Raw genomic sequence first — 12287 nt, 5'->3', positions numbered from 1 at the left:
TTCTACTCCAATCTGTTTGTGGTTCCCAAAAAGGAGGGAACCTTCAGACCAATTTTAGATCTCAAGAGTCTAAACAAATTCCTCATAGTCCCATCCTTCAAGATGGAAACTATTCATTCCATTTTTCCTTTGGTTCTAGAGGGTCAATTTATGACAACGATAGATTTAAAGGACGCGTACCTGCATGTTCCCATCCACAGGGACCATCACAAGTTTCTGAGGTTTGCATTTCTAGACAAACACTTCCAGTTTGTGGCTCTTCCATTCGGCCTTGCCACAGCTCCCAGAATTTTCTCAAAGGTTCTGGGATCCCTGTTGGCGGTGCTCCGATTGCGGGGCATTGCAGTGGTGCCTTATCTGGATGACATTCTGGTTCAGACGCCATCCTTTCAGCAAGCAAGATCCCACACAGAAATGTTGTTATCTTTCCTGCGATCTCACGGATTGAAGGTACATTCGGAAAAGAGTTCCTTAGTTCCAGCTACAAGGGTAATTTTCCTGGGAACCATAATAGATTCCTTATCAATGAAGATTTTTCTGACAGAAGTCAGGAAATCAAAGATTTTTGATTCTTGCCTAGTGCTACAGTCCTCTCCTCGGCCATCAGTGGCTCAGTACATGGAGGTAATCGGTCTAATGGTAGTGGCAATGGACATAATCCCGTTCGCCCGTTTCCACCTCAGACCTCTGCAGTTAAGCATGCTCAGACAGTGGAACAGAGATTATGCGGATCTGTTTCTGCAATTACAGCTGGAGCAAGGGACAAGGGACTCTCTTCTTTGGTGGTTGTCTCAGGATCATCTCTCCCTGGGAACCTGCTTTCGTAGATCCTCTTGGGTGATTGTGACAACAGACACCAGCCTTCTGAGATGGGGAGCAGTCTGGGGCTCTCTAAAGGCTCAGGGAACATGGACTCGGTCGGAGTCTGTTCTACCCATAAACATTGTGGAACTGAGAGCAATCTTCAATGCTCTTCTAACCTGGCCTCAGTTAGCCTTGGGTCGGTTTATCAGGTTTCAGTCGGACAACATAACTTCAGTGGCTTACATCAACCATCAGGGGGGAACTCAGAGTTCCTTGGCCATGTCAGAGGTAGCCAAGATAATTCAGTGGGTGGAGATCCACAACTGTTGTCTGTCGGCAATCCACATCCCAGGAGTAGACAACTGGGAGGCGGATTTTCTGAGCTGACAGACTTTTCACCCGGGGGAGTGGGAACTCCATCCAGAAGTGTTTTCCAGCCTGTTGGGACAGGACCTCATGGCATCGCGGCAGAATGCCAAGCTCCCGAGGTACGGGTCGAGGTCAAGGGACCCTCAGGCTGTACTGATAGATGCTCTGGCGGGACCCTGGAATTTCAGTCTCGCATACCTATTTCCTCCGTTCGCTCTTCTTCCTCGGGTCATTGCTCGAATCAAACAAGAGAGGGCGTCGGTGATCCTCATTCCACCGGCGTGGCCTGGCAGGATTTGGTATGCAGACCTGGTGGAAAGGCCCTTCCTTCATCCAAATCTAGTTTCTCTGAAGCTGACTGCATGGAAATTGAACACTTAATTTTATCTAAGCGTGGCTTTTCAGAATCAGTAATTGAGACCAAGATTCAGGCTCGTAAGCCTGTGACCAGAAGGATTTACCATAAGATATGGCGTAAATACCTGTATTGGTGTGAATCCAAAGGCTACTCTTGGAGTAGAGTTCGGATTCCTAGAATTTTGTCTTTTCTCCAAGAGGGTCTGGAGAAAGGTTTGACAAGCTCCCTAAAGGGTCAAATCCCTGCCTTGTCTATTCTGTTACATAAACGTCTGGCGGATGTCCCAGACATGCAATCGTTTTGTCAGGCCTTGGTCAGGATCAGGCCTGTGTTTAAGCCGGTTTCTCCTCCTTGGAATCTAAACCTAGTTCTTAAAGTTCTTCAACAGGATCCGTTTGAGCCGATGCATTCCTTAGATATTAAGTTGTTATCTTGGAAAGTTTTGTTTCTTGTTGCTATTTCTTCTGCTCGAAGAGTTTCAGAGCTCTCGGCATTACAGTATGAGTCTCCTTACCTTATTTTTCATGCGGATAAGGTAGTTTTGCGTACTAAGTTAGGGTTTCTCCCTAAAGTGGTTTTAGATCGGAACATTAATCAGGAGATTGTTGTTCCTTCCTTGGATCCTAAACCTTCTTCTCATAAAGAACGTCTGCTACACAATCTGGACGTGGTGCAGGCATTGAAATTATTTTTACAGGCGACTAAGGATTTTCGTCAGTCTTCTGCTCTCTTTGTGGTTTTCTCGGGGAAACGTAAGGGGCAGAAAGCTACGGCTACTTCTCTTTCTTTGTGGCTGAAGAGTATCATTCGCTTTGCCTATGAAACTGCTGGACAGCAGCCTCCTGAGAGAGTTATGGCTCATTCTACGAGGGCTGTTTCCTCTTCCTGGGCATTCAAAAATTAAGCTTCTATGGAACAGATTTGCAAGTCTGCAACTTGGTCCTCTCTTCACACTTTTTCAAAATTCTATAAATTTGACACTTTTGCCTCGGCTGAGGTCTCTTTTGGGATAAAGGTTCTTCAATCAGTGGTGCCTTACGTTTAGGTTCCCTGTCTTGTCCCTCCCTTATCATCTGTGTACTCTAGCTTGGGTATTGATTCCCAATAGTAATTAGATGATCCATGGACTCACCGTGTCATTAGAAAACAAAATTTATGTTTACCAGATGATAAATGTATTTATTTCTTGACACGGTGAGTCCACAGCCTGCCCTGTTTGCTTAAGACAGGTTTTGTGGGTATTATAAACTTCAGACACCTCTGCACCTTGTTGCTTCCTTTCTCTCCTTTGCTTCGGTCAAATGACTGGGGTTGAAGGGATATTTAACAGCTTTGCCGCCTCCTGCTGGGCAGGAGTGATATTCCCAATAGTAATTAGATGATCCGTGGACTCACCTTGTCAAGAAAGAAAGACATTTATCACGTAAGCACAAATTTTGTTTTTACCTCACAATTTCCTCAGCTCACCAGAGTAAGTTCTGTGTAAAAAGTTATACTTCAGCTGCTGTCCAGCTGCAGTTAAAAAAAAAAAAAAAAAAAACATGAAGAAATGAACTGCAGCCAATCAGCATCAACAGTGCTGAGGTCATGAACTCTTTTACTGTGATCTCATGAGATTTCATAGTACACTTCCTTAACCCCTTAACGACACGCGTCGTACAGGGTACGTCTTGCACAAACTGGTCTTTAAAGACCAGCGACGTACCCTGTACGACGTTGGGGTTGAAAGCGGCTGGAAGCGATCCTGATCGTTTCCAGCCACTTTCCGGTTATTGTAGTGATGCCTCAATATCGAGGCATCACTGCAATAACATTTTTCCCCATCCGATGCAGAGAGAGCCACTCTGTGGCCCTCTCTGCACCGGACATCGATGCCGCGATCGTTGGTGGGTGGGAGCAGACGTGGGAGGCGGGTGGGCGGCGATCGATGGCTTACCGGTGGGCGGGATCGTGGGCGGGATTGCTGGGGGGCGCGCACGGACGCGCGCGCGTGCACAGGGGAGGCGGGCGGGCGCGTGCACGGGGAGGGAGCGGGTGGGAACCATTACACTATGGAACAGTGGTTTCTATTTAGAGGGAGAGAGGGGGGATAAATATGTTAAACGAAGGGATCTGGGAGGGGGTGGGGGTTTAGTCTTGGGGGGGGAAGCTACACTACAGAAAAGTGGGGAAAAAATAAAAAATATACATTTTTTTTGTAAACTGGGTACTGGCAGACAGCTGCCAGTACCCAAGATGGCTCCCAATAATGTAGAGGGGGAGGGTTAGAGAGCTGTTTATTTTAGTACTGGCAGAGACAATTGTGGGGTGGGGGAGGGAAGAGAGCTGTTTGGGAGGGATCAGTGGGTCTGATGTGTCAGGTGGGAGGCTGATCTCTACACTAAAGCTAAAATTAACCCTGCAAGCTCCCTACAAGATCCCTAATTAACCCCTTCACTGCTAGCCATAATACACGTGTGATGTGCAGCGGCATTTAGCAGCCTTCTAATTACCAAAAAGCATTGCCAAAGCCATATATGTCTGCTATTTCTGAACAAAGGGGATACCAGAGAAGCATTTACAACCATCTGTGCCATAATTGCACAAGCTGTTTGTAAATAATTTCAGTGAGAAACCTAAAATTGCAAAAAAAAATACGTTTTTTTTAAATTTGATCGCATTTGGCGGTGAAATGGTGGCATTAAATTTACCAAAATGGGCCTAGATCAATACTTTGGGTTGTCTACTACACTACACTAAAGCTAAAATTAACTCTACAAGCTCCCTACATGCTCCCTAATTAACCCCTTCACTGCTGGGCATAAAACACGTGTGGCGCACAGTGGCATTTAGCAGCCTTCTAATTACCAAAAAGCAACGCCAAAGCCATTTAAGTCTGCTATTTCTGAACAAAGGGGATCCCAGAGAAGCACTTACAACAATTTATGCCATAATTGCACAAGTTGTTTGTAAATAATTTCTGTGAGAAACCTAAAGTTTGTGAAAAAGTTACCATTTTTTTTTATTTGATCGCATTTGGCGGTGAAATGGTGGCATGAAATATACCAAAATGGGCCTAGATCAATACTTTGGGATGTCTTCTAAAAAAAAATATATACATGTCAAGGGATATTTAGGTATTCCCGACAGATATCAGGGTTCCAATGTAACTAGCGCTCATTTTGAAAAAAATTGGTTTTGAAATAGCAAAGTGCTACTTGTATTTATGGCCCTATAACTTGCAAAAAAAGCAAAGAAGATGTAAACATTGGGTATTTCTAAACTCAGGACAAATTTTAGAAACTATTTAGCATGGTTGTTTTTTGATGGTTGTAGATGTGTAACAGATTTTGGGGGTCAAAGTTAGAAAAAGTGTGTTTTTTTCCATTTTTTCCTCATATTTTATAATATTTTTAATAGTAAATTATAAGATATGATGAAAATAATGGTATCTTTAGAAAGTCCATTTAGTGGCGAGAAAAACGGTATATAATATGTGTGGGTACAGTAAACGAGTAAGAGGAAAATTACAGCTAAACACAAACACAGCAGAAATGTAAAAATAGCCCTGGTCCTTAAGGGAAAGAAATTGAAAAATGGCCGTGTCCTTAAGGGGTTAAACGGAATAGGGAAATAACATGAGTGTGCATGAGGCTCACTCCCTTGCCTGTCCCGGGACAGACATACTGATTTGCTGCTTAAAGTCCTTTGCAATGGGGTTTGAATACTTAGGACATTTTGAGGTAAAATATCTTTCTTTTTTAAATAGAGATGTTCAGTTGATATTTCCTAGTCCACTTATTACAGCTATTCTGCATCACTTTCAAGTGTTTCAACATTTGGGTATCATGGCCCTTTAAGTTCAAACATGGTGACACCCAATACTTCATAGAAACTTAGAACAATTTGAAAAAACAACAATTTTCAGACTTAAAGAACCAGTGAATACAATAGATTTTGATAATCAACAAATGCATTATGATAAGACAATGCAAAAGCACTCGGTCTGAACTTCAAATGAGAAGTAGATTTTTTTTTTCTGACAAATTTCAAATGTATGTCTATTTCCACTCCCCCTGTATCATGTGACAGCCATCAGCCAATCACAAATGCATATATGTATATGCTGTGAATTTTTGCACATGCTCAGTAGGAGCTGGTGATTAAAAAGTGTAAATATAAAAACATTGTGTACATTTTGTTAATATAAGTAAATTGGAAAGTTGTTTAAAATTGAAGCTCTATCTGAATCATTAAAGTTTAATTTTGACTTGAGTGTCCCTTTAAATGACAGAAAAAGGGATCAAAATAAATAAAAGTATATTGCAAAGTATTTTAACCACACATAATTACACATTTATATTACAATCTCATGCTGTTTAATATCCCTTTTAACAACCTTCCTCCAAGGACCACCTGACTGATAGAGAAAAAACGTAAACAGGTTTTGTCTGGGATGTAGGTAGCATCGAGGAGCAAATAACTGAAAATAGTGATTTATGATTATCGAATCAATATCTCCTCTATTCTTTTTCATTCCCACAGAGAAAACATACTGAAGACAGCCAAGGCTCTTGTGGAAGACACAAAGTTACTGGTATCAGGGGCAGCATCTAGCCAGGAGAAATTGGCACAGGCAGCGCAGTCATCAGCCAACACTATTACCCAGCTAGCAGAAGTGGTGAAACTTGGAGCAGCAAGTCTTGGTTCTGATGACCCTGAAACACAGGTGATACAAGTTAGAAGCAATATGATACCCACCTCTCTTATCAATATTTCTTTTATCAGAATTGCAGATTTGGGAACCATTAACAGGCCAGATGTTCCATGTGATTAATCTGCAGCACAGGTGATATAATCAGCTGGTCAGTAGTTATCGAACCTGTTCTTGTCTAAGATAATCCTAGACATCTGGTTGGTTAGTGGGTCCTGAGAACTTGAGGAGCACTGCCTTAAACGCAGCTCTTAGGCCTTCATGTCTCTTACTTTTACTTTCCTTTGTACACTCTCCAGCTCTATATCTATCTGCAAATAAGACGGCCCAGCCTGGACACAATATTCCAAGTGAACACGGAGCAGTGCCGGGTACACTCACAGAAAAGCTTGCCTTGTGTGTTATGTATCCCCCTACCCTCTTTTCTGTATGGTTCCAAAACCTCTCAGTTCTGGAATGACTTTACAGACCATCCAGCACTTATGAGGTTAAGGCTATGAAACTGGATTTATGGTCATTCACCACATGTAGAATTTCCAAATAACTTTGTACCTGTTTGCTTCTAACTTCACATCACTTCCTACCAAACTGACTCTTTAGGCCGCAGTACAGAGTGCCTTGCCCATCTCTGCTTATAGCCCAGCTACTTTTGTTAGTTTGTGTTCTTCAGATTCTTCTCTTTGCATTAATGAGATGCAAACCCCATTTTTTTCTTTAATATTCAGCTAGAAATAAACTGGAAACTTTGTATTAAATACGTTATCAAATTGGCTTTTTTTTCACGAGATTCTTTATTATCAAATTGACTTTGTTCTCATGGTATTCTTTGTAGAAGACAATACTAAGGTAGGTTATGTGCAGCAGTTTTGCAGTAATACTTTTGAGCACTAGATGGCAGCAGTGTCTGCACAATGTTATACACATTCTTGCAAAACAGCTGCCATGTAGTGCGCCACATGCATGCATGCACCTGCTACTACCTACTTGCTTTACAACAAAGGATATCAAGAGAGCAAAGTAAATTATAAGTATTTTTACAATTTTACGTAATTTCTGAATCATGAAAGTAAAAAAGTGATTTTCATTCCCTTCACTCCATAAATAGGAACACTATTACTGTTCAATTGTTAAAGGGAAAGACAAAATGAAACTTGCATGATTCAGACAGAGCATGTCAGTGTAAGACCCTTTTAAATTCACTTCTATTTTCAAATGTGCTTTGTTTTCTTGGTATTCTTTGTTAAAAAATACTTTGAATATCCTACACTAGTAGGAGCTAGCTGCTAATTGGTGCCTGCACACATTTGTGCCTTGTGATTAGTGGACTAGATGTGTTCAGCTGGCTCTCAGTAGTGCATTGCTGCTCCTTCAGCAAAGGATATCAAGGGAATGAAGTATATTTGATAATAGAAGTAAATTGTAATGTTGAATCCTGAAAGAAAGAAAAAAGGGTTTCATGTCCCCAGCACATTTGTAGAATGTGCGCAAACAACTCAAGAGGTTAACTTAAAAAATAGTGTATATATACTGTACATATAAGCTTTAACTATATACCCCGCTCTGGTACCGCTCCTTTCCGCGCTTCAGTTCTAGGTGTTTGCCTGTGCTAATTATTCACTGTCTTTATGAAGCAGAGATGTGCCAGATATCTAAATAGTTTGTGTTTGTGTGTTGTTTTTTTAATTGATGCTTTCCTAATCTTCACAATTAGTACCTCTTCATATCAAATTGGGCTGCCCCCCCCCCCCCATGCTTCTGTGCCAGTTCTAATTAGAACACACTACATATAACAAAATGATTAGTTACTTATCTAATTTGGTCTAAAACTTTATTTATAAAATCTGGCATGGGCGAACTGGAAGAATTTAAAAGTCAAATATGAAGTAACAGGAAACCCTCTTACAATTCGCAGTCAATAGAATTTGATAGAAGGGGCCTATGACTGGCTGAGCTTTTAGTACAACAAATGCAAGGCTCTTACTGACTAGGTTGTAGCAATCTATATAAATGTATTTTAAACTGTAATTGCCAGGCATTTATTTCACTTATGCTGTCTGCTTTATGCAGTTGCTAATCATAAAAGGTGTAGACATTTTTTTAATGGATTTTTATACCACATACCAGGGTTTTCACCACCCTCAAAAACAATTGTACCAAAACATCTCAACTCCATCTCCACTCAGGTGAGATTATGCGAAGGAGAGACCAGCCTAGTGCAATATAGCATTGCATGGCATGAGTTCTGCTGCATTTACACTTTGAGCTTTGTATTTTATATCACATTACATTTCAGATTAACTTTTATTACATTTAAACTTTGCACTCTCTATTTTGTATTTTATTTTGTTTATAGCAGTGTATTTTGGATTGTAAAATAAAAAGCATAGAGGGTGACTCATAGTGCAGACTGTGTGGCAGATGTATAAGAGCAGTTTAAAAAAAAACAACAAATGGGTAACTCACTTTTAGTTGGCACTATATGATGAATAGTGCATACAAGGTAAGCTGGTTATCACATTTACCAGCTGACTGACCCACCGGTGAGCTCCTCCCAAATATCTGTCGATCCCAAATCTTCTTGGCTTTAGGCAGGTTAGGAGCAGGCAATATTACACAATTGTAACTGGAAGTAAAAACTTTTAATAAAATCAACTTATAAAACAGCATGCAACTAGTTTCTCAGCTCAGCAGGCATATTTTATCTTGGAGTAAGAAATTTTAGATTTTCAGTATTTACATATTGTGTTTGTGAACCTTAGCTCCCCTAAAAACTTTGTTCGCAAAGTTTTTACATTATTTTGGATTGTAATTTTTACAAATTCTGATTATGCTTTCACTGTTTCGGTGTAACTTTAATGTAAGTGCATCTTTTACAAATTACATTGCACTTTGACAGTTTTTCAGTTTCAATTTTAAATAGAAGAAATGTAGTTTTAAAGAGAGCGTCATTACTTTCTATGGGCCAGATAATCAAACATTCTTTAGTTTGGAGAGAGATTATAGAGCAGACTTCACATGGGCTGAAATCACTGAATTTTCTAAGAAAAAAGGAGGATCCTGAAAGTCCCAGAGAGATGAGAGATGACTTCTATAGAAAGTAATGAAGCTCTTTGGGATAAAAAAATCACATTCAAGATAGAAGGTAACTGGAGAACACCTGGGGCTGATATAAAGGCTCATTTTGCATGATTTACAAATTAAACTGAAATGTTTTCACTGCAATCTAACTTGCTTTTGTCTATATTTTAGTATATAATACTTTTCTGTTAGTTAAAATAAGTGTAAGTAATTTTGAGCAAACTTCACCTGCATACAGCTGGTGAGATAAATCAGTGAGACCAGATTTTTTAAAATGCTTACAACATTTGACAAGACTTGTGAGAGCTTCAGACATATCCTGGGAACTCCCCTGTTCAGCCCAGGGAACTGATATGTCCCTCCTACTTTCTGACACTGTCAATTTTAGTTAGCAATGGAGCAAATACAATGTGCAATGTAATTTGTTAAAGCTACCCAGAAAAATACAAAGTATGATCCTTGTATGTGTTATGTTTTGAAAGTTTCTCAGTTTGTTTAATAAATTATACTTAATTTGTTAAACAAACTCAGAAACTTTTAAAACATAATCAGAATGTGTACAATCACTGCTAGAACTAACTCTAAATGTGTTAAAATATAAATGAGAAAGGGAAAATATTAAATGCAAGAATACTGAAAGGACCCAATCTGAAGTGGTAAAGTGATATAAAATTCAAAGCACAAAGTGTAAGTGTAACAAAACTCGCATATCATGCAGTGCTATATTGCACTGGGCTTTTCTCTCCTTCATATAGAGAAATGAGAGATCTCTCACAGTACTGGAAAGTTCTGCTCTTTTTCTTTTGAATTTTCAGTGAGTTCAGCCCCTTTGAAGTCTGAATTGCAATATCTCTCCAAGCTGGAGAATCCTTTGGATATCAGGTCCATAGTCATACAAAAATAATATCAATTCTCCTCTTCTTAAATTAATATATTATTATTATAATATACCCATCAATATATTTTAATTACACTTAACAGGCAACCAAAAGGTGAAATATATTTTAGTGGCTTTAGTACAAGTGTAGGGTGGTCAGGCCAAACAAAACTGCAAGCATTATTTCTGAATTTTATACTTGATAACATAGTGCATAAGCTAGCTAATATTTCCATATTTTGGACTTTACTGCAATGTGTGCTTGTTTTCTTAATGCAGAAAGGCTTGAGCTGCCTTTTGTTGAAAAGCTTCCATCACTCTGGCTGCAAACGTTTTAATTGACTTTCATCTCCCTCAGCTTAATATTTAAAACTGAAGTCATTTAACTCTCCTAGGTAGTACTTATCAATGCTATCAAAGATGTGGCAAAGGCCCTGGGAGATTTAATTGGAGCCACGAAAGGTGCAGCAGGGAAGGCAGCTGATGACCCATCAATGTATCATCTGAAGAGCGCAGCCAAGGTAATGAAGGAGCAAATTAGTCTGTGGAGTGATGCAGTACTCACTAATGGATATTTCCTGTAACTTGACAAAGTGTGTTAGACCACAGCAAATATGCACATTATGTCACTGTAGAAGGCTCTGTATTTAAAGATAATGTTGTGTCATTCATATAAAGGAAACATGTAGGTGGTGTTTGCCTGGAAAATGTGAAGTAAAAGCTGTTTAAATGAAATCAATATATAACTATATCAGTTGTGCACTGCTACTGATGCTTATTGGCTTATAGGTACTTCCTGTGATACTCAGTGACTATTTGCCAAAAGGACCTATCAGTCAATGCGCATTAGTAGGAATAGGGTTGCCAGTTGTCCTTCAAAAAAATACTGGAAAGCCAGCAGATAATTGAGGGGGGGGGGGGGGGTTATTGCAGTAGAAAAAAAGCAAACAAATTATTTTTTATTTGTATAAAACAAAATATATAGACATATACAGTGAGTATCCTATATAATAAAAGGCCAAGTGTGTTTTTCCGTAGCTGTCATGCGCAGTAGAGACAGTACGAGGACAAACTCACCTGGCCTTTTTGAGTCCCTAACTGATCTGTGGCAGAAGTGGGCGTGACCGGGCATGAGCGGGGGCGTGGCCGGTTGTGAATGGCCGTGAAGGGGTCGTGGCCGCGCGATAGAGGGGAGAGAGATAGAGAGGGGAGAGAGATAGAGAGGGGAGAGAGATAGAGAGGGGAGAGAGATAGAGAGGGGAGAGAGATAGAGAGGGGAGAGAGATAGAGAGGGGAGAGAGATAGAGAGGGGAGAGAGATAGAGAGGGGAGAGAGATAGAGAGGGGAGAGAGATAGAGAGGGGGAGAGAGATAGAGAGGGGAGAGAGATAGAGAGGGGAGAGAGATAGAGAGGGGAGAGAGATAGAGAGGGGAGAGAGATAGAGAGGGGAGAGAGATAGAGAGGGGAGAGAGATAGAGAGGGGAGAGAGATAGAGAGGGGAGAGAGATAGAGAGGGGAGAGAGATAGAGAGGGGAGAGAGATAGAGAGGGGAGAGAGATAGAGAGGGGAGAGAGATAGAGAGGGGAGAGAGAGAGAGGGGAGAGAGAGAGAGAGAGGGGAGAGAGAGAGAGAGAGGGGAGAGAGAGAGAGAGAGGGGAGAGAGAGAGAGAGAGGGGAGAGAGAGAGGGGAGAGAGAGAGGGGAGAGAGAGAGAGAGAGGGGAGAGAGAGAGAGGGGAGAGAGAGAGAGAGGGGAGAGGAGAGAGAGATAGAGAGAGGGGAGAGAGAGATAGAGAGAGGGGAGAGATAGAGAGAGGGGAGAGAGAGATAGAGAGAGGGGAGAGAGAGATAGAGAGAGGGGAGAGAGAGATAGAGAGAGGGGAGAGAGAGATAGAGGAGAGAGAGAGGGGAGAGAGAGGGGAGAGAGAGAGGGGAGAGAGAGGGGAGAGAGAGGGGAGAGAGAGAGAGAGAGAGGGGAGAGAGAGATAGAGAGAGAGAGAGAGAGAGAGAGGGGAGAGAGAGATAGAGAGAGGGGAGAGAGAGATAGAGAGAGGGGAGAGAGAGATAGAGAGAGGGGAGAGAGAGATAGAGAGAGGGGAGAGAGAGATAG

The 12287-nt window shown here is 41.0% G+C and overlaps 1 protein-coding gene across 2 annotated transcripts in view; it reads left to right on the top strand.

The window, feature by feature from the left end:
• The window catches only part of TLN2 (talin 2), a 637355-nt gene that overhangs the window by 562106 nt on the left and 62962 nt on the right, over positions 1-12287 (top strand). The window contains exons 47-49 of one of the 2 annotated variants that reach the window (XM_053717304.1): positions 6056-6239; positions 6524-6595; positions 10575-10700. In XM_053717304.1, the coding sequence (XP_053573279.1) occupies positions 6056-6239; positions 6524-6595; positions 10575-10700 (382 nt within the window). The remainder of the gene's footprint in view (positions 1-6055; positions 6240-6523; positions 6596-10574; positions 10701-12287) is intronic. The other variant, XM_053717305.1, reaches the window with a different exon arrangement.

Source organism: Bombina bombina, chromosome 6 (genome assembly GCF_027579735.1).
Source record: "Bombina bombina isolate aBomBom1 chromosome 6, aBomBom1.pri, whole genome shotgun sequence".
NCBI classification, from domain to species: domain Eukaryota; kingdom Metazoa; phylum Chordata; class Amphibia; order Anura; family Bombinatoridae; genus Bombina; species Bombina bombina.
This window is presented reverse-complemented; position numbering and strand designations above follow the sequence as displayed.